Source organism: Emydura macquarii, unplaced genomic scaffold (assembly GCF_026122565.2).
Source record: "Emydura macquarii macquarii isolate MOO-44397 ecotype Brisbane River unplaced genomic scaffold, CSIRO-AGI_Emac_v2 contig_1045, whole genome shotgun sequence".
Taxonomy (NCBI): Eukaryota; Metazoa; Chordata; order Testudines; family Chelidae; genus Emydura; species Emydura macquarii.
In genome coordinates this window covers 4,533,856-4,557,225 of record NW_027131182.1, presented here as the reverse complement: position 1 = coordinate 4,557,225, position 23,370 = coordinate 4,533,856, and the positions used below count along the sequence as shown (strand labels likewise).

At 41.4% G+C, this 23,370-nt stretch overlaps 1 protein-coding gene across 3 annotated transcripts in view; it reads left to right on the top strand.

Moving 5' to 3' along the window:
- The window catches only part of DYM (dymeclin), a 382,124-nt gene that overhangs the window by 169,715 nt on the left and 189,039 nt on the right, over window positions 1-23,370 (top strand). For all 3 annotated transcript variants that reach the window (XM_067545393.1, XM_067545392.1, XM_067545394.1), the window contains exons 10-11: window positions 6,395-6,577; window positions 10,708-10,886. In XM_067545393.1, the coding sequence (XP_067401494.1) occupies window positions 6,395-6,577; window positions 10,708-10,886 (362 nt within the window). The remainder of the gene's footprint in view (window positions 1-6,394; window positions 6,578-10,707; window positions 10,887-23,370) is intronic.

The window sequence follows — 23,370 nt, the reverse complement described above, 5'->3', positions numbered from 1 at the left end:
ACAAGAGTCTACAACATTAAGAGGTAAACCATCTCCTCAGCTTAGGAGCTATAGATCCTGTGCCCATACATTGCATATGCAACGGCTTCTATTCTTGCTACTTCCCCCTACCAAGAAAAAGGGAGGTTGGAAACCCAACCTCTGGACCTTGGAGCACTCAAAGTGCAGAAATTCAAGATGGTCACCCTATCAACAATCATTCCAGCATTAGAGGAAGGAGATCAGTTCTCGGCCCTTGATCTTCAAGATGCATACGTCTACATTTCCATCATACCGAGACACAGGGATTACCTTTTGTCACTTGTTGGCTGCACTTGTGTGCTCCCTGTGTGTATGCTGTTCCAGTTCAGCACAGGTAACCAAGACACCACTCCATGATCGAATTATTCAACACAACCACAGATGGGCTTAGCAATGAAGGCACCCAGCCAGGTTTATAGCCATACAAGCACAGCAGAAAGCACCTTACATATGCTACAAGTACACTTAATATTGTGTGCCCCTGACGATGGTACTGGCTCAGTAAACGGTGGGACTTTCCGTTCCCCCCTCGGCCAGACAAAGATGTTTCTTCTAAGACCCTCTTTTATACATTGATACAAACAAGTTTCGTATTGCCCCTCTGACGTGTAATTGCCACCTCCTGATGTGGCAGGGTACCACCCTTTGACATAAGATACCACCCATTACCTTGTACTGGATGGTTCAGTCAGAACATCTCTATTCATCATATTAACAAGACATTTCTATCCATTTTAGTGTCATTTGAGGAGGTCAGTGAGCTCTCATTCTCTCTGGGGTATTAGGATGTCCTGGTACCTTTCTGGAATGTATTTGTGTCTACTACTTCTTTGGAATATGTGTTTGTTATACCAGCTCTGTTCTTGCCAGTTACTGTGAGCCTATCAGCTTTCACAACATGATTTCTGCTAACTTTGCTTTATAAAAGACTTGACCATTATTTTAGCTCAGGCCTCATATCTGACCTGTTATGCTAGGCCTCATATCGGACATATTATGTTAGGCCTTATGTTTCAGGCTCTTTCTTTCTACTACATTGATTCATGCTGGACCAGGACCAATATCAGCAGAGTACTTCCTTTCATTCTCTCATTGGCCCCAGGGTATTCTCCATGGTCCTTTCAGTAGTGGTGGCTCACTTACGCTCTCAAGGCATCATGGTTTATCCTTACCTGGATGATTGTCTTCTCCGGGCACAGTCCTTCGCAGAGGCCCAACGAGTCACTCAGGCCACAAGGGACTTGTGAATCTGGGCCTACAGATCAGTGAACAAAAATTGGCCTTACCACTGAAACAGAGGTTAGAATTTTGCCACTCTGGCAAAAGAGCTGCTGCCACATCACACATTTCTCAGTCTCTCCTCATTGATCAATACAATCCAGCCCACAAATTTTGGGCAGACATTGCCTATAGCTTCTGGGACACATGGTCATGGGCGCATCGGTTATTGCTCATGCAGATTATGCATGAGATGACTCCAATCATGGTTCAGTTTGATTTACATGCTAAACAGAAACAATATAAACAAACTTCTGTCGATCCCCACCAGAGTCAAGTGATCTTTGGATTGGTGGAAGAACCTGGCAAATGTCTGTACGGGAATACTGTTTGCAAACGTCCATACAGGAATCTTGTTTTCTCAGTCTTCCCCATCTCTACTCCTGACCACCGATGCATCCCTCATAGGATGGGGTATGCACCTCAATAGTTGCATAACACAGGGCAAATGCTCCCCAACAGAGACATGCCTTCACATCAACCTGCTTGAGCTCAGAGCAGTCAGAAACGCATGTGCTCACTTCCTCCTGTTGATCAAAGACGCACACACAAGGGTTATGACAGACAACATGGCGTGCATGTATTGCATAAACCAACAGGGAGGTGCCAGGTCTCATTGTCTGTGCATAGAGGCACTAAAACGATGCAACTAGTGCATCTCCCCCAGTGTCCTTATATTATCGACCTACCTACCAGGAATACACAACACAACAGCTGCCAGTCTCAGACACACATTCCCACACGATCATGAATGGGAGAAAGTCAGTAATACTACGTCATATTTCAACAATGGGGGACACCAGTAATAGACCTGTTCGCTATTTACCAGAACAAGAAATGTCCACAGTACTGCTTCAGGACAGGAATCGGATGACACTCCATGGGAGATGCTTTCCTCCTTCCTTGGGACCAGAGCTGCCTTTACACCTTTTCCCCATTCCCTCTATTACTGAAGGTCATCTTGAAGGTAAGGAGAGAAAGTAAATATCACACTGATTGCTCTCACCTGGTCCAGACACACGTGGTACCCTTACCGTCACAGCTGGCATTATGTCTTCTGATGACTCTCCCGATCACTCCCTATCTCCTGTTGCAGAATGAGAGATGTCCTCTCCATCCCAATTTGTGGATTCGGCGACTCAAAGCATGGCTCCTTCATGGTTCCAGCACGTAGAGACCTCTTATTCTGAGGAAGAGTATTCTTCTTCCACTCTTTTATCCCCAAACCTCATGAGGATAATAGGAAAGCCATCATCCATACGCTCAATGTGAGAAAAGCCTGGGCCTTCTACTTCAACAGAACAAGGGCTTTCAGGAAATCCCTGAGACTTTTCCTCTCTGTTGCAGATAGGTCAAAAGGCACAGTGATCTCAGTTCGGAGACTGAGTCTCCAGCTGTAATAAATTCTGTTACCAATTGCATAAGGTAGCTCACCCATCTTCAACATGCAAGCATTCTATGAGGTTGGTCTCCTTATCTGTCGCCTTCTCCAAGGGTATCCCTATATCAAAAATCTGCAGAGCAACTACCCGGGCATCTGCGCATACCTTTGCAGAACACTATGCCATTCTGGGGGATTCAGCTGCGGATGCCAAATTCAGTGCCGCAATACTATCATCTGTATCAGATTAGACTCCGAAGTCCTGGTCTCCAGTGGTGGGTACTGTTCGGGAGTACCTACAGTGGAGCACCCTTAAGGGCACTACTTGAAGAATAGGAGGAAGTTACTCATCTTGTACAGTAACGATGGTTCTTTGAGATGTGTGTCCTTGTGGGTGCTCCATGGCCTGCTTTCCTCCCTTCTACTTTGGAGTTCTAGTAGCTGATTCTGCGGTAGAGAAGGAACTGAGGAGGGAATGCCCATGTATGCTGGCTAGCTTCATGGCAGGCAGGGAGCATCACATGTGCAGCCGGGATGGACTGCTACTAAAGTTGTCCGATCAGCATTGCAGGGGTGCAGACACAGCTATAGCGGGGCACCCATAGGGGGACACATCTGGAAGATGCATCATTATTGCACATGGTGAGTAACTTCCTCTTTTGGACTTCATTATTTGGGGGAGGGAGGGAGAGGCTACCACTTTAGTAAGAGGCACCAATCAGTAAAGGTGACTGGTACCTAGCAGAATTACTAGTAAATGTTGTGTACTTTAAGTTTAACAGAAGCCAATTGGTCAAAGGTCATTTACTGTATGCTAGTTTTGCAGGCTAAATTTATCTTTCCATAACTGCATGTGTTCTATACAACCTATTACAAAAGCCTAAAGGTAGCATAAGTGCCCCCCACCGAAGTATTAGACTTTTTCAAGTTTCTTTATCAAGTTCTCTAGGAACCTGAAATTCAAAGGCTGGATCTGATTAAAACAGAACTGAGGTTAACTATTATTAGTTTTGCCTTTTCCTCCATTAAGAACATTGTTTGGAATTTGAAAGACATGACATCCATCATCAAAGAAGTGTACAGTGATGCTGTCTTTTATATAACTATAAATCTGGGTATTAAAGTTTAACAAGTACTAGCAATTTTTATGTTCCCTGGTCGTGAGCTAACTGTGCTTCTCCTAAAGCATGTGAATTGTTTAAGAATATCTTACTAGGTGCCGAAAAAGCCACAATCCTGCAATTGAGGAAGAGGGCTGGCTGTATTGGTTAAAAATCAACCTGGTTTAGAGAAGAAGTGAAGGAAGCTATACATTTTTATTTATTTATTTATTTATTTTTGGTTAAATGGAAGAAAGGGAAAAGTAATAAATATAAATCAGAAGCTAAGAATTGTAGAAAGCTACTTGGGGAAGCAGACTTAAAGATAATAAGATGGAGTTTTAAGAGTTTATTAGGAACAAAAACAATCTTAACAATGTTATTGTTCCATTACTAGATGGAAATGGCAAAATTGTCATGAATAATGCAGAAGTGTTCAATAAATGTTTCTGTTCTGTATTTGTGGGAAAACATGATGTAGCCATACATATGATAACGCTTTTTTCATTTCACTAGTATCTCAAGAGGATGTCAAACAGTAACTACTACGGTTAGACATTTTAAGATCAGTAGATCTGGATAACTTGTATCTGAGAGTTTTAGAAGAGCTGGCTGAGAAACTTGCTGCACTATTAATGTTGGGTTTTCAATGAGTCTTGGAACACTGGGGGAGAAGACTGGAAGAAAGCTAATGTTGTGCCAATATTTAAAAAGGGTGAACAGGATGACCCGGGTAATTATAGGCCGGTCAGTCTGACATTGATCTCAGGCAAGTTAATGGAATGGCTGATATGGGACTCAATTAATAAAGAATTAAAGGAGGATAATATAATTAATGCCAGTCAACATTGGTTTATGGAAAATAGATCTGTCAAACTAACTTGATATCTTTTTTTGATGACATTACAAGTTTGATTGATAAAGGTGATAGCATTGATATAATATATTTAGACTTCTGTAAGGCATTTGAGTTGGTACCACATGGCATTTTGATTAAAAAATTGGAATGATGTAAAGTTATCCTGGCACATATTAAATGGATAAAAAACTGGCTTATCGGATAGGTCTCAAAGTGCTATTGTAAACAGAGAATCATCGAACAGGGCTCAGTTCTTGGCCCTATGCTATTTAACATTTTTTATTAAAAATCTTGAAGAAAACATTAAAATCATCGGTGATAAAGTTTGTAGATGACATAAAAATTGGGGGAATGGTAAATAATGAAGAGGACAGGTCACTGACACAGAGTGATCTGCATCACTTGGTGTTCTGGGTACAGGCGAACAATATGCATTTTAATATGGCTAAATGTAAATGGTATGCATCTGAGAACAAAGAATGGGGGATTCTATCCTGGGAAGCAGTGACTCTGAAAAAGATTTGGGTATTGTGGTAGATAATCAGCTACATGTGAGCTCCCAGTGAGCTGCTGTTGCTAAAAGAGCTAAGGCAATCCTTGGATGGAAAAATGGGAAGCTTGAGTAGGAGTAGAGAAGTTATTTTACTTCTCTGTATTTGGCATTGGAGTGCCCGCTTCTGGAATACTGTGTTCAGTTCTGATGTCTCCAATTCAGGAAGGGTGTTGATATATTGGAGAGGTTTCAGAGAAGAGCCACAAGAATGGTTAAAGGATTAAAAAGTATGCTTCATAGTGATAAACTCAGAGAGCTCAATCTATTTAGCTTTACAGAGAGAAGCTTAAGGGGTGACTTGATTACAGTCTATAAGTACCTACATGGGGTACAGATATTTAAAATTCGGCCTTTCAATCTCTCAGGGAAGGATATAACACCATCAAATGGCTGGAAGTTGAAGTTAGACAAATTCAGACCGGAAATATAGTGGACATTTTTAATGGTGAGAGTAATTAAACATTGTACCAACTTACCAAGGGCGATGGTTGATTCTCTATCACGAAACATTTTAAAATCAAGATTGGATTTTTTTTAAAAGATATGGTCTAGGAATTATTTTGGGGAAGTTCTATGGCCTGTGTTATACAGGAGGTCAGACTAGATGATCACAGTGGTCCTTCTGGTCTTGGAATCTATTAAAGTGTTCTGGGTTTTAAAAAAACGCACATTAAGAAATGCAGCATGTCAGAATCAATATGTGTTTTTAAAGGAGATTTTCTGATTACAAAAATATTGTACAAATTTCTCTTCTTTTCTCAGTGCACCAACTGTGTCAGCATCCCCTTCTTGAATCTCTTCACAGGTTTTGCGTCTTCTATCACACTAGGTTTAATCTCTTCACCTTCAAAGCCTTGCACCGTTATGGCCCTGCCTCTTTCTCCTGATTGTGCCTTTCATCTCCTCTGACACTCTGTTAACTCTTACACATCCAGCAGCCTCCCTGTTCTCATCTGCCAAATGCTCTACCCTCTACTACTTCAAAATGTGCTTTTATGAATTTTTCCAGCATCAATTTCACGACCAATGTTGTCCCTTCATTGTTTTGGGATGAATTATATTTCTTTGTATTGTATCTGTACTTTGAGGTAGACCATAAGAAACATCTTATTCATTGTAAAGAAAGGTATGCCCTTAAAACACACTATAAATATTTAATAACATTCTCTAAGAGGACTCTCTTTTTTAATTCTTCCCTTTAGCTGGCCTGTGGACAGTATTCACATTGGGTGGAGTAGGAAGTAAACCAACACCACAGCAGGAACAGTCACCACCTCTAGCTAATCAGAGCCTTCTGCTTCTGCTTGTGCTAGCTAATTTGACTGATGCTCCAGATACACCAAACCCATACAGACAAGCTATTATGTCCTTCAAGAACACACAAGGTTTGTACCTTTTCTTAATCTTTGAGTATGAATTGAAGCAAATGAGGCATTGTGTTATTCTCGCTTCTTAATTGTTGCTCTTACCAAGATGTGCTGTAATATAGTTACTGTCCTGTAGACTTAAGAAATGTACAGAAAGGGTATTCTTCTTCTAAAGGTCCTTAGGAGGGGAGTAGTAGAGACATCTTTCTCCTGTGAAGTTCCTGAGCTGAACTGTCTCAACCCATGAAACTTAAAAGACACTGTGGCGAGGGGATTCAAAGAGCGAAAGGCACTCTGTAATTCAGTTATGGAAAATGGAGTTTCTATAGCTTGCTTTCTTGCAAAGTTTCCAAGACCTTCCCTCATCTGCATAGCTCTGGAATCATCACAAGAAGAAATAGCAATGGGAAGGGGGGGAGAAGGGCAAGTCAGGTAGCCGGAAGGATCCTCTTGACCTTAGGAACGCTATAAGGCATTGGGAGATGTGGGCAGCCTGGACCATACTTCATGGCTTAGTTTTATGTGTAGAGGTGAACTTGTTTGTAGCTGAGCTGGTTTGACACTTAAAGTTTTATAGTCCTGAAACTTCAAGCATTGAAGGGCTGAGCTCTAAACTAATTCACTTATTTAATCAGGAAACTTCAATCTGTTCAGCAGGGTCAAGAATTGCTTTCATTATCCAGAAAACTGAATCCCCACAGGCTCCTGGGCCTACCTGCCCTCATTTCCTTTTGTTGTTCTTGGTGTTGCTGTTTTAAAAAATGACGTGCTAACTACTTGTAGTGTGTGTGTATAATTTATTTAGTCTCATTTTTAAGTATTGGGCAATATTGTAGTATCTGCATTGAACAATTAGAAAAAAATAATTCTGCTTCTCCCAATGATAATCATACAGTTCTTAAGATTAAATTTATTCCTGTGAAAAACTGGGAGGCAAGGAAAACAAAAAGATATGACAACATGAGTTATAATAGAACGCTGGTTGCAACTTAATATACAGGGTCTGATTATAATACAAGAATTTCCTTTTTCCATTATGGAAATATCCTATTTAATTTATTGGGAATGAAACCAGTAGTTTTCTAGAGAAATTATTCTGAAACCTGTAGAATTTAATAAAGAGTAATTACATCTTTTCTATAGAAATTTTAAAATCAACCTATTGAATATAATACAGATTATATTCCTGCTATTGGAAGTCCATAATAGGTTTAGAAAGATTGTTTGTCTTTATTAAATTTTTTAGGACACTTATTCCATAATGTTTTAAAATAATTGTTGTTAGTTCTTGGCAAAAACTTTTTAAAGGTTTTTAAGTTCTTCTTTAAAAACCAGGTAAAGATATGCTGCTGCTGTTAGTGGTTTTGTTTAGTGGCTCACACAGGTGGAGCCTCAAGATATTTAGAATTCTCGGCTGATGTACTATACAGTATCTAAGTGCTCCTTTAGTAAAGTATGTTGAATTAATCTGCTTCATGATTTCTAGCTACACCTGAACTTTACATTTTAATAAGAAATATTTTCACAAAGTAGCACTTGTTTTGGACTAGTGGCACACGCACTGACAACTTTTTAGAAGCTTTCCTGGGAATATGGAATGGAAAAGTAGTGGGATTTTTTTTTAATAGGGGATGCATAGGATATTGATGCATAAGAGTTTTTGCTGCATACTCCACACAGCTGTAAAGGTTTATTAAGAAAAATTAAAAAGCATGGTAGAGAAGTGCAGGACTCCTCATTTGAAGATGAAATTTGTGTTGGCTTGCAGTTCTTTTCCATAGGAGCATAGCGGATGAGAAGCCACCACTGTTCTTCATAGTGATATAGTGTGTAATATTTGATCATTATCTTATTTTTATGAAAAATAGAAAATTCACATGCAAAGTATTAGCTGTTCTCCAGCATCCCTAATATGCTAACTCAAGTCCTGGAGAGATTTGTAGATTTGAAGTTCTGATTGCTTTAGAAACTCTATAACTGATGCTGTTACATTGACAAAGCTAAAACCGCTTAGTCCAATTTCCAGCTTTTGAAAACTTATTTTGGAAATGAACCAACAAACTAGCCCAGACTATGTTTGCATACTTTCACCATGGTGATCACAATTTAAAAAAAAAAATAAACAAACAACCCCTCTGGCTAGGTTTTACACTCTATCATAAAAATTTCTCTGGGCAGGAGAGCAAGTATTATCTTGAAAGGGTGTTTTAATTTTTCCTGGTTCTCCAGACAGCTCAACTTCTCGGAAAAGAAAGCTATATCCAGTTGACTTATTGCAGCATTCTGGAAGCTAATATAGCTTCCAACACTGGCACAAGAACAAATGGCTATAAACTGGACAACAATAAGCTTAGCCTTTAAATTAAATGCAGGTTTCTAACCATCAGAGGAGTGAAGTTCTGGAACAGCCTTCCAAGGGGAGTAGTGGGGATAAAAAACCTAATTTGTTTCAAGACTGAGCTTGATAACTTTATGGAGGGGAATGGTATGATGAGACTGCCTACAATGGCATGTGGCCCATCTGTGATTGTTATTAGCAAATAAACAATAAACAGATCCCCCTGGCTAGGTTTTACACTCTGTCATAAACATTTCTCTGGGCAGGAGAGCAAGTATTATCTTGAAAGGGTGTTTTAATTTTTCCTGGTTCTCCAGACAGCTCATCTTCTCGAAAAAGAAAGCTATATCCAGTTGACTTATTGCAGCATTCTAGAAGCTAATATAGCAGGAAATATCTTTCTCCATGTACCCACTTGCAAGGTTTTTATTTTAAATAGACATTTCTGAGCTGCTTGTGTCTGATATACTTGAAAAGTCACATAATTAGTACCACAAGCATCATAGAGACATATAGAAACCAGTTTTCACCCTGTTTTACTGTTAGGGCTGGTCAACACTAGAGAGTCTTGTTGACAAAAAGTCAGTGGAAGTATACAGACTAAAATGCTCTTCCCATCGATGTAATTCCTCTGCTATGCCAACATCCTAAAACCACCTCAACGAGAGGTGTAGGTCTTATGTTGGCTTAGTTAAGGCGATGCAGTGTCCATGTACACTGTGTCCCTTATATCAGCTGTGGGGCTGTCATTCTTGTCAATTTCACCAGAGCAGAGCAGAGAAATTGACAAGAACACCCCCCCACACACACACTCACCCCTCCCAGAGCTGAGTAGCTGGTCTCTGCTCCTGACTGGGAGCCCAGTGAAAAGCCCAGGGAGCTGGAACAGCCTTGTCAGTTTCACAGCTCAGCTGTGAAATTGGCATGGCTGATGGTTCCCATTGGAGAAGCCCCTGGCGGCTTCCCCCTGCAGGAACCGGGAGGGGAGAATCTGCACCCCTGGGGAGAATCTTCACCCCTTCCCACATAGAGCTGGGCAGCCTAGTCAATTTCATGGCTGAGATGCAGTAGCTAAATTGACAGAAGAATTCTTCTGTTGATCTACCATCTGCACTGGGTGTTAGGTCGGCATAACTAAATATCTTAGAAATATGGATTTTTCCCATTTCTTAGATATGTAGCCACACCGATGTAAGTTTTCAGTATAGACTAGCCCTTTGAAGGACTAAACTAGGTGGGTTTGTGCTTCAAACCAGCAACTTCAGATATGATTCTCCTTATAGAGCCCTGTGAAGTAAACCCTGAAGTTGGGTCACTGGGACTGGAAACAAACCTACTCGTGCACATTCACTTGAAATTCTAGCTATCAAGAAAAGCCCTGTAGCTTCACCCTTACCCAGCCAAGTCCTGAGATGCTTACTTTTCTTACCTTAGGAGTCAAGAAAGGGAATAAGGGGTGACATGGCAGCTATGTTACAGGCATGAATGCCTTATGGGTTGGAGGAAGGAGCAAGCAAGGCTAACGAAGGGGGAAGGAATGCTCACCGATTCTCATGTGGGTGAACAACTGCAACTTTGATATAACAATTGAAGTTTTATGAGGCTTGGCTGAGATTTATGGGCACAAGTAAAAGTTGAACCAAGACTGACTGACTATTTCAGCAGGTATTTAGCTCCAGTTCTTGCTGTAGTGCCCATGTCAGATGTTCAGCTTGAAAGTGTCTGTAAAACAAACAACTTGGGTGGTAAATGGTTTGGGTTTTTTTCACTTTTAAAAAAAATAAATTTTTTTTTGGTTTCTTTATTTCAGATAGTACTGCTTTTCCTTCACCAAGTCCACATGCTTTCCAGATTAATTTTAACAGTTTGTACACGGCTTTGTGTGATCAGCAGAAATCTGATCAAGCAACTCTCCTTTTATACATGTTACTGCATCAGAACAGCAATGTTCGGACGTATATGCTGGCACGCACTGATATGGAAAATCTTGTAAGTATTGCACTATGTATTTAATACTTCATATTCAGCAGTTGGGGTTGATTTGTAAAAGCTTGTGTATGGTTGTGTGGTGTTGTTCAATACTCTGGAGTAGAGAGAACAGGAACCTCTATAGAACAATGGATTGTGAATGACTTGTCTATGATTCATTATGTCTTGTTCATATTGTTACGTTCAGCATGTGAGTGGATTAAGAGATAGCACTGATAAGAGTATAAATCTCTCACATTTTGACAAATTGATCAGGAAACTTAATATATTTAAAAGGGGGGGGGAAAGATTGGATAAAAGAAGTGTGGCCTGGGTGGACCAAGATGGCAGGAGGGTTAGGACCATAGGTATTGAGTGTCCTGTGATATACAGGAGGTCAGACTAGATGATCTGGTGGTCCCTTTTGACCTTAAGCTCTGTGACTGACATTTTTAACAGGGTTCCAAAATTACATTCACAAGACTTGCATGTGGAGAAACCTGCATTCGCACAGACAGATTCAGTATCAGGATGCAGTTCTGCAATGAGCTTATATAATTGGACTTCTTATTGGAGGCCTATATAAACTTGTCCCTTAGTGACAAGATGATCTTCCATTCTTTTTATATATCAACATCATTAGTTGCTGTTTTTTAATAAATCGTGTGAGGCGAACTTAAAAGGTAAACTTTGATTTCTTGCAAATAAACTGTGTGTTCCAATCTTCCATTAGCCAAGAACTATTAGTCAGAACAGATTTGAATGTGGTAATGAGTGTCAACAGGTAAAAATTGGGTGACTGTTCGTTAAAGGTATGCTGAATTGGCCACACTTCTTATGGTACTTCATAGAATAAGAAGCAAAACTTTGACAGTGGCCTCCAAACCGTTCCTGAATTCTTATTTAATTGGGATAGCCTCTCTCTGTTCTCATTGGACCACGATAAGGCCTCTTCTGCTTAAATTGGGCAGCATCTCCTAAAGCCACTTACTAGCTTTACCCCTTTCCTGTTTCAGGTGTCCTGACTTCAGGAGCACAAGAGGTTATGTCCACCCAGAACTGCTATTCTAAGATCATCATCTTTTCTCTTCTGTTCTTCCCTCCTCTGCCTTGTTTGTGCATGCACTCACTTTTAAAACAGCGTAAGAGCAACAGGCCTCTTCTGCTGCTTTTTTTCTTTTCTATTAAGGATCAGTAGTGAGCAAAATGCTGTGATCTTCACTCCAGGCTCTTAAACTATTCCACCCTATGATCCTTACTGGACAATTTCTCCTCTACCCCTCATATACCACAGTTGGTCTGTTATAGCCCAAATCTGTTGACTTTTAGGACATGCTCAAGAAACTTGATCTGTTTTCTTATTTCAAATGACTTATACTCAGACTGCAAAGCTAAGTAAGTTTTAAACTACAAAGTATAACTGCTTTGTGTATCAATGTAATGAAAGTTAACCAGCTGTGGAATACAGAAATAAAACAGGAAATTCTAAAGATTCACGGAGGGAGGCTGACAAAATTTGATTAGAAATGTTATGGTAGCAAAAGTTTTCTCACTACTTTGAATTGGAGTAATGGCTAGGCTGGTCTGGAATTTTTTTCATCTAAACATATTTTAATAGGAAAATGCCAATTTGTCAAAACTGAAATATTTTGTGGGAACATATCTGTTTTGACAGAACTTTTGTTGGGGAGGTGTCTTGGATCCAGGATGAAATTTGGGGGTGAGGGTTAAAAGAAAGCCCTTCTTCTCCAGAATACCCAATAGCCTGGTGATTAGGACACTAACCAAAGATGTTGGAGAAACCTATATTCAAGTCCTTGCTCTCCCTGATTCGGCTATTAGCTATTCTGGGATTGAGGCGCGTATGGCTCTTGTTTTTTCACAAAAAAATTCGGATTTATGTCTCATTCCAATGCAGAGCAAAAATAAATGCCCAAACCTTGAAATTTTTCTTGAAATTAAATTTTTTGTTTTCCAGTCAGCCCTAGTTGAGGCTAATTGCCAGTGTGATTCTACCTTATCTGTGGTTCTGTAGGATGGCAGTTTACTGAACATGACTTTTTTTTATACGGTGCAGATGTACCAGCAATCTTTTATGCAAATCTTATTTTATAAAAGTTATTGTAAGGGTGGAATTGGGTGTCTCGGGGGATTGGTAAAAGGAGAGCCTTTCGAGTTTGATAACTTAGTAGTCTAGGCTGAATTTTCTAGAATCCAGGCTGTTTGGGGGCTTGTCTGAAATGTGTTTAGTCTCAGGCTGGTTCCTAGTGGACAGATAAGAACATCATGAAAATTACCACTTATAGGCACCCTTGTTGGCAAACTCAGCAAGGAGGCCAGGTATTGAACTGCCAATGAAGGCTGAACTCCCCTCTAGCCCCCAATAAATGAACCATCTAGGTCAGGGATGAGTCATTCTGGTGGATCAGTTCTGTGGCTCAATAGTGGCAATAAGTTTCCAGGGCTGTCAATGTGACAGTTTTCACAGGCACTAAGGGTACACATTTTCTCTGTCTCTGGAAATATATTTGTAAATTTTTTTTCCTTTTTTCTTTTTTAATTATAATTTATATTGTGGGCTTTGGCGTTTCCTCAGGAATTACATGTCAAAACTACTCCAGATCTTCTACTCATGGTGTACTATTTTTCTTCCATCCTTCCTCCCTCCCTCTCCTAAAAAAGTCAGCTGTCAAAAAGCTGCTTGAAAGCCCAGAAATAAAATGCAAAGTAAAACATCTTGTTTTCCAGGAAAAGCTGAAAGAATTGAAGAAAGCATCACTGAATAATCATAATTTATATGTATATGTACCAGGCTATGTTAAAAATTACCTGAGTTAGATGTCTTCAAATCGGCAGGGCCTGATGAAATAGAATATTCAAGAAGCTGACTGAGGAAATATCTGAGCTATTAGCGATTATCTTCAAAAATTCATGGAATACAGGAGAGATTCTAGAGGTCTTGGTGAGGGCAAATATAATGCCAATTTATTTAAAACAAAACAAAAAAAAAAAAAACGGGGGGGGGGGAGAAAAATGACAACCCAGGAAATTACAGACCAGTCAGTTTAACTTCAGTAGCTGGAAAGATCATGGAGCAAATGATCAAGCAATCAATTTGCAAACATCTGGAAGATAATAAGGTGATAAGTAACCATCAACATGGATGTATCAAGAACAAATCATGTCAAACCAACCTAATAGCTTTCTTTGACAGAGTGACAAGCCTTGTAGATAGTGGGGACACGGGTAGATGTGGTATATCTTGACTTTAATAAGGCTTTTCATGCTGTCTCACATGACATTCTCATATACAAACTAAGGAAATAAACCTAGATGGAGCTGCTATAAGGTTAGTGCATAACTGGTTGAAAAAACGTTCCCAGAGAGTAGTTATCAGTGATTCAGAGTCAAGCTGGAAGTGCATAACGAGTGGGGTCCTGCAGGGATTGGTCTTGGGTTGGGTTCAATGTCTTCATCAATGATTTAGGTAATGGCATAGATAGTACACTTACAAAAGTTGTGGATGATACCAAGCTGGGAAGGGTTGCAAGTACTTTGGAGGATAGAATTATAATTCAAAATGATCTGGACAAAATGTAGAAATGGTGTGAAGTAAATAGGATGAAATTCAGTAAGGACAAATGCAAAGTACTCCACTTAGGAAGGAACAATCAGTTGCACACATACAAAATGGGAATTGACTGCTTAGGAAGGAGTACTGCAGAAAGGTATTGGGGGGTCATACTGGATCATAAACTAAATATGAGTCAGCAGTGCAACATTGCAATCATTTTAGCAGGATTGTTGTAAGCAAGACACAAGAAGTAATTCTTCCACTCTACTCCACACTGATAAGGCCTGAACTGGAGTATTGTGTCCAGTTCTGGGTGCCGCACATTAGAAAAGATGGGGACAAATTGAACGAGAGCAACAAAAATGACAAAAGGTCTAGAAAACATGACCTATGACGAAAGATTGAAAAAAGTGTATTTGTTTAGTCTGGAGAAGACTGAGGGGGGACAGGATAACACAAAGGTTTTTACAAGGAGGGTGAAAAATTGTTCTTGTTAATCTCTTAGGATAGGACAAGAAGCAGGGGGCTTAAATTGCAGCAAGGCAGCTTGGACATTAGGAAAAACTTCCTAACTGTCAGGGTAGTTAAGCACTGGAACAAATTGCCTTGGGAGGCTGTGGACTCTTAGTCATTGGAAGTTTATAAGAACAGGCTAGACAAACATATGTCAGGAATGGTCTAGTTATTATGTAGTCCTGCCTTGAGTGCAGGGGACTGGATTAGATGACCTACTGGGGTCCCTTCGAGTCCTATGCTTTTATGATGCTATGATTCAATGATATTACTCTTTATTGAGTGCCGTTTTGGGTCTCTTATTTATTGTTGTGATGGCTCCAAAAGAAAAATATCACTATTTGCCTCATCGAAGCATATGGTGTTTCCCATCCCCTGGCTTTTTAATACCCTTTCTTTGCCCAGGAAACATCATTGGCAGACTTGCTGTTTGATTTCCTTATGTCAAAAAAATCAATCTAAAAATCTGTCTTTACTCTCTCATAACTTTTTAGTTACATTTTTAAATGAGTTCAGTATGTTTTATACGTTCTAGTGGACTATAGCTCAACTCATTTCCAAATTTAATTGTGTTTGAGTCTAACCTTTATAAGTAAATGGCTCCTTTTTTCTCTTAAGTCATGATCATTCAGCTACAAGGTGGAGAATTTTGTTTTCCTTTTATTAAAGCACAGTATGCTAATGTTAGCTTTATTTATAAGAATATGATGACCTTCTTCCTTTTTTATAACATCTATCTATCTACTCATTTAATTGTAACATTTTCTAGACCATCTCTGAGCATCCTTAGTACTGTGTGAAATGTTGTATTCCAATGTAATATACAGCATGAAATGATGTAGTTCAACTTCATAAACTTAGCAAGGGGCATCCCAAGTTTGTATTTGGAAAGGAGATCACTAGGAAATACTCTCAAGGTGTTGCAAGAAGTGATGCTGGTTATGCAGTAGATGGCATTTTGCAAAGCCAATGCCACAGCACGGTGTCATGCAGCAGTTTTTCAGATATAAAAATAAGTTTTGTACCACTCGTGTTCATGAAAAATGTTGACTTTTTTTTGTAAGAATATGGGATGTTAACTCCATTGTCAAAGCTAAATACTAGTTAAGTGATTGCAAATCAATATTAAGTATGTAAAATGTAGTTTCTAATGGATACAGTAATTTTTTGCTTTGGGTCCTGCACGGTTGTGTAGAGTTGCTATGAACAGTTCCTTAGTTGCCTCTCTCCTCCCAGAAATGATTGCTTTTAAGTAATGGATGAGATGATGTATTTATGTTGAATGTGATGATTTGTTATAATTTTCATTGGCAAAAATTTGGTATGAGCACATTGATCATAAATAGCCATGCCATCCTATATTTTATCACATTCTTTAGATAAGATATATAAAAACAGGTTTTTTTCTGGTTAAATTGTCAGTGGCCCTGAACCGAATATAGTAGCTGTAATTTTTCATTATCTGTTTTTATCTGGCCCACATATTGGGGGATTAGAAGTAATTTTTAAGGGTGAATTCTTTCTGTAAAAATGTCAGCTAATTGAAGACTGCTCAGGGATAAGGAATGTAAGATGTAGGCCTGGTAGAGATGGTTTAATAGCCAGAATGTGTTTAAGGGGGGTCCATGGTACAAAATTAATGATTTATTGCATGTTTTTGCAGTTTATTTCATGTTTTGTAGAAGTAAAGGAGTTTATTCAATTACTATCATGACCACATATGCAGGACAGCAGTAAATGTCAAGATCTTTGAATGAAAGGAGCATGTTAGTATCTTATTTTTTAAAAACTGATTTATATGCATGAATAAATTTCATATAGAAATATTTTTATTAATTTTATGTGAAAATGGATCTATTTAGAAGTCTGGAGTTAATTTTGGTTATGCTTAATACAAGTGATCTCAATTGCACTTATATATCAACTCAATCATATTATAATATTTTATTGAACATTAATAAGGGGTCTTTTAGTTCTTCTTTGAGTGCTTGTTCATGTCTATTCCATGTTAGGTGTGTGTGCATGACACATGCACCAGTGCTGGATATTATTTCCAGTGATAGTGCTGGAACATCCTTGCCTTGGCAAGCCCTTAACCAGTGTTTTTTTCTGCGAAGTACTGTAAATAGTTACAGTCAAGCTTAGTTGAGTTTTGAACAGTTAGAATTATATAGTTTAACTGTAAATTGTTCACAGGTTAGGTCTAGGGACAGGGCAGGCCCTGGTCTCTGGGCTTCAAACCATGTGCCTCTTGCAAAAAGTCTGTGCCCATGAGCAACCTTCACCTGAGCTGCCTGATGTGCATGGGTGAGACCCACATCCATGACAAGTGCAGGATATGCAAGAACTTTAGACCCCGCACAAAAAAGGACCAGGACATTAGGCTAAGAATGTTCCTGATGGAGTCAGCCCTCAGCCTGGTTTCCGAGCCGGGCCATTCCGACTCAGTGCCCAGTGCATTGGCGTCTACCTGAAGCGCTCCCCAAACACGAAGTTTATCCTGGCATTGATCATCTTCCCCAGTGCCGAAAAAGCAGCACAGGAAGACGCGTGCTGGGAGAAGGTGCTCCCCAGCACCTAAAAACGATAAGTTGGGAGTAGGGGATAAGCCAAGAGCCGAGCTGGGCCGCTCATTTCCCTCAGAACTTGGGTTGGTTGTGGCCGCACCCTCAGAGCTCCCAGTCTGCCACGGGACCCACCCTGAGCCTGAGCAGCGGCAACAGCGGGGGGCCCCTGGCATCTTGCAGTGCCATCCACCTCTGAGGCCTTTTGAGCGGCCAAGGACCTGCTTTTGCTTCCACTGCTGACAACTCCAAGGGAGGATAGACCCTTGTGCCGAGACCCTGTGCTGCGTCAGTCAGTGGATCAAGCCCATGATCAAGGCCCATGATGGAGGCCCTGCACAGGTCTCCAATGCCTCGTCACCATTCACTATCCCCGCACTGTTCACTGACACCCTGACAGTAGTCACTAGTCACTCACTGGTCCTCGGAGCACTACAGCTGGGAACCGGACTCCTGGTAATGCTCTCCAGGCCCTTGACACCAGTCACTGGAGGCCCATCATAGGGAGTCAGGATCTCATCACTGATCCCTGATGGAGCACTCTTACTGGTCGCCAGAGCATCGGCAATGTAGGGAGGACCAGCACTCATTGGCTGAACCCCAGCACCATTCCCCAATACCGGACCACCACAGCTTCAAGGAGCCAAAAACAAGGTCAGTACCGCTGTGGTCCTCTGACTCAGTCGGAGGAAAAGGAGAGCATCTTTCCCAAAAGCCATAGGTACCTGCTACTGCTGTGGGTTTCCCTCCCACCCTACCATCAGGCTCATGGCCACCATCCCAATGGCCTGAACCATGGCAGTATTGGAACCATGGGGGTTCTCTGTTGTCCTACAATCACAGCACTCCGATCAGTCTTGGGGGCATCCAACAGATGTTCAGCGACAATGTCTGGGGAGATATGATTTTAACGTGTGGCACTCTTTGGCTAATTTGCAGACTCCTTGACTCAGGAGACTAGACAGGAGTTTCTGGCCATTATGGAGGAAGGCAAATCAGTGGCCTGAGCCTCTGTCCAGGCAGCCTCCGATGCTGCAGATTCTGTGGCCAGAACAATGGTGTCGGTAATGTCAATGCAAAGAGCCTAATGGCTGCAGCCACTGGAGGTCCAACAGTGCTTCACCACCCTTCTAGTGAAAAAGTTTTTCCTAATATCCAACCTAGACCTCCCCCACTGCAACTTGAAACATCGGATCAGTAGGTTCTAAATACCGTCTCAATGGGATACACCCTTTAATTTACTTTGATCCCCCCCATCCGCATCCCTCTTCAGTGCCCCTTCTCTTGAGCAACTCCTTGCCCAGGAAGTACAAGCCTTTCTGCGGGTAGGGACAGTAGAGGAAGTTCCCCTACAACTAAGAGGGAAAGGGTTCTACTCCTGTTACTTTTTAATCCCAAGAGCCAAAGAGGGCCTACAACCTATACTGGAGCTGTGCCGCTTCAACAAGTATCTCAAGAAACTGAGATTCTGTATGATTTCTCTAGCCTTCATCATTCCCTCCCTGGATCTGGGAAACTGGTACACCAATCTGAACCTAAAGGACGCATGTTTCCATATTTCCATATTCGATGGCCACAGGTGCTTCCTATGTTTTGTAGTAGGAGACAACCACTACCAATTTGTGGCCCTCCCCTTCAGCCTATCAACTGCATCAAGAGTCTTCACAAAATGCATGGCAGTGGTGGCGGCCTACCTCAGATGTCAAGGAATACAGATCTACCCTTACCTCAACAACTGGTTCATCAAAGATCGCTCCGAAGTTCAGATCCGACACAGTACGATGGTACTGTAGATGACTTGCCAAAATATGGGCCTGCAGGTAAATGAGCAGAAATCGATGTTAGTACCTGTGCAAAGGATAGAATTTATCAGAGAAGTCTTCAACTCTATCTGGGCAGAGCATTTCTACCTCAAGTCAGATACCAAGCCTTGTCAGACCTGATCCTTCAAGTCACAACTCACCCCCTCACTACAGCGAGGGTTTGTCTCATGTTGCTGGGTCATATGGTGTCATGCACCTATGTGTTGCAGCACTCAAGGCTACACCTCAGACCCCTTCAAATGTGGCTTGCATCCGTCTGATCTGTAGCAAGACACAGTCTGGGTATGGTCCTCATGATTCTGCCCCGGGTACTTATATCATTGGCTTGATGGACAATCCCAGCACATGTGGCAAAAGAGGTTCCCTTTGCAGACCCACAATCAAACTTTTTCCTGGGTGTCAGACTTTTCGGACCTAGGATGGGGGGCCCACCTCAGCCCACTCAAGACCCAAGGCCTCTGGCCCTTGGAGAATCCAAGGTTACACGTAAACGTCAGAAAGCTCAGGGCAATCCGCCTGGTTTGCAAGGTGTTCCTTCCCCAGATGTCATGAAAGGTAGTGTGAGTGCTGACAGACAACATGGTGGCAATGCACTATATCAACAAGTAAGGGGGAGCAAGATCTTCAGTCCTGTGTCTAGAGGCACTTAACCTGTGGGACTTCTGCATAGCACATGCAATCTACCTCGAAGCCTTGTAACTTCCAAGGATCAAATGCACGTTAACAGATCACCTCAGCAGGTCTTTCTTCTCTCACCATGAGTGGTACCTGTACCCAGAGGTGGCAAAAACTATCTTTCAGAAGTGGTGGACTCCCCAAGTGGACCTGTTCGTGACCAAACAGAACAGGAAATGCCACTGCTTCTGCTCCCTGGGAAGACATGACAGCAGCTCCCTGCCTGAGGCCTTTCTCCTTTGATGGTCGAGAGATCTCATGTATGCCTTCTCACCAATTCCTCTTGTCCAAAGAGTTCTCATAAAGATCAAGAAGGACAAGGCGCTGGTCATAATGATTGTGCCAGCATGGCCTCACTAAGGCTGGTTCAACATGCTACTGGACCTGGCAGTGACAACACCATTGGCACTTGCGGTCTGTCCAGATTTGCTCTCGCAGGATCACAGTCGGCTGTTACACCCAGACCTTGCCTTCTTGTACCTAATGATGTGGATGCTGTATGGCTAAGCCAGGAAGAACAAGCCTGTTCTGCCCAGGTCCAGAGAGTGTTGCTGGAGATCAGAAAATCTCCACTAGGATTACTTACCTGGCAAAGTGGGAGTGTTTCTCCTGCTGGGTGAGGGAGCATAACCTCTCCTTGTTCCAATGACCACTACCTTTTATTTTTAAAACTTACTCCAACTGAAACAGCAAGTCCTGGCACTATCGTCAATCAGGGTACACCTACCAGCTATCTCAACTTTCCACCAGTATATCCAGGATAGTTCGATCTTCTCTCATGACATGACAATCAGATTCTTAAAGGGACTAGAAAAGCTCTTCCCACAGTTCAGAGACCCAGTTCCTCCATGGTACCTCAACTTGGTCCTGTCCAGACTCACTGAGTCCCACTTTGAGCTCATGGTGTCCTGCCCCCTTCTCCCTTGTCTTGGAAAGTCGCCTTCCTGGTAGCGATCGCATTGGCTAGGCGTGTCTCTGAAATCAAGGCTGTTACAGCGGAGCCTCCCTATACCATATTCTACAAAGATAAGGTCCAGCTGTGGCCTCACCCTGCATTCCCACCAAAGATAGTGTCACAGTTTCATGTCAACCAGGACATCTTCCCACTAATGTTCTTCCCGAAGCCACACAGCTCTAGTGAGGAAAGAGGCCTACACACATTGGATGTCAGGCGAGCACTGGCTTTCTATTTAGAGAGAACTAAGCCCTTCTGGAAATCCACACAGCTCTTCATAGTGGTGGCTGAGTGAATGTGAAAGGTCTACCAGTCTCATTGCAGAGGATCACCTCCTGCATCTACTGCTATGAACAGGCAAAAGTCACACCTCCTGCCATTCTGACAGCCCATTCAACAAGAGCACAGGACCACCTCGGTGGTTTTCCTAGCCCAGATCCCAATACAGGACATTTGCAGGGCTGAAACTTGGTCTTCGGTGCACACCTTCATATCCCATTGCGCCATCACACAGCAAGCCCAAAACAACGCAGGCTTTGGCAGGGTGATGTTGCAATCGGCACGTCTGTGAACTCCTGGCCCACCTCGAAAGGAACTGCTTGTGAGTCACCTTACATGGAATGGACACGATCAAGCACTCAAAGAAGAAAAGACGGTTACTAACCTTCTGTAACTGTTGTTCTTCGAGATATGTTGCTCATGTCCATTCCATGACCCACCCTCCTTCCCCATTGTCAGAGTTTTGGCAAGAAGGAACTGAGGGGGGTGGACTGCAGTGCTCTAGAACACTGATGCATATGCACATGCCTGCAGGGGCGCTAGAGCTGGCCCTACGGATACCACTGAGGGAAAAACCTCTCTCCTGCATCGGTGCATGTGGCGCACACACACCTGACATGGAATGGACATGAGCAAGCACTTGAAGAAGAACTAAAAGACCCCTTATTAACACTGAACAGTTACAGAAATGAGTAACCGTCTTTAAAGTTATCCATGCATCTTTAATGCCTTGGGGGCTTCTTGAACAAGAATACACTTCTCCAGCTAGGATTTATGAACTAGCATCCTTTTGAATAGGGATAATATGTATCTTGGGCAGTTCTGAAGGAACATGTGTCCCAGATGTGATTGGTAGAATGTTCAGCACTAACAAGACTGGTTGACAAATATAATGAGGCCTTGTAACTTACATGACTATATATTCAATTTTGATTAGTACCAAAAATTAGTATTTTACTTTAATAAATCCTACAGGACTAAAAAGCTGATGTTCCCACATTTCTTTACTCAGCAGCCATCCAAGAAACTAAGTAGTTGCCTCACCATTTGCCTTGGTAGACTTCAAAAAGCTTTTTGCTGTTCTCACTACAAAGCCAAGTTGTAAATGAAACTCTGCAGTAGTTTTATATTGCTTTATGTGGTGCAGAGAAAATTATCATCTGTTGGAGTTGATAACAGGACTAGGAAAGGATTTGGATTTTGAACGTATACAATGCAAAGACATGTACAATATATAGATTTTAGCTGGAAGCAATGGAAGCTATGGGCTCATGCAATAAGCCTTGTTTGACATAGTTTTGAAATTTTTTTCTTTTTCAGTTGAAAAACTTGTGAAAGATAGAACAAACCAGTACAAAATAATAACACTAAAGGTTTTCTAGGCTTCAAGTCAGAAAAACAAATATCATTAGTCATTTACTTTCTTATGCTTAAAAATATCACAATAGGGATGGAGCTAGTTGGCAGTGTTCTGTGTTACCATCCAGGAAAACTGCGTCGTCCTCTACACCTGGTCTCCTAGTTTCAAGGCAGGAGTTCCTGGGAATGCAACAGAGAGAGAGGAAGAGCACACATTGATTCTGATTGGAGTTGGAAATGAGTGCTTTGCATTCTCTAACAGAAACGCTGTGCTTCTAGTCAAGGAATTGTAGTGGCATCTGTCTTTGAAGAGTCGTGTCCATTTCAGTCATGTGCTATAGGGATAGAAGGAAATGAAAAGCCGTTTGCTCAAGGATATTGAGAGAACCACTTCTTCCCACTGAGGGATGGGGGAAATAAATCTCTTATTTCTAGCACTAATATTGTGCTATCTGCAATACAAATATAATAAGAAAACATGGTCTTTGTCTGAAGGATCATGTAGTTTAGAGAGAAAAAAAAATCAAAACCTACAATTGCAAGATGTAGAAAAATTAACTCTGTTTTTAACAGCAAAGCAGTGGCAGCTTGAAATCACTAACTTTTGAATTTGTAGAGAAATGTTTTTGGCTCTCATGATTTAAAAAAAAAAAGAAAAGTTTTTTTTAAAAAGTCTCATTCTTGTTGTGGTATTATTATCTTGATCCTGGTAAATGTGCCCCAGAGAAGGTATGTGTGCAGAAGCATATGAAGACAAACCCAC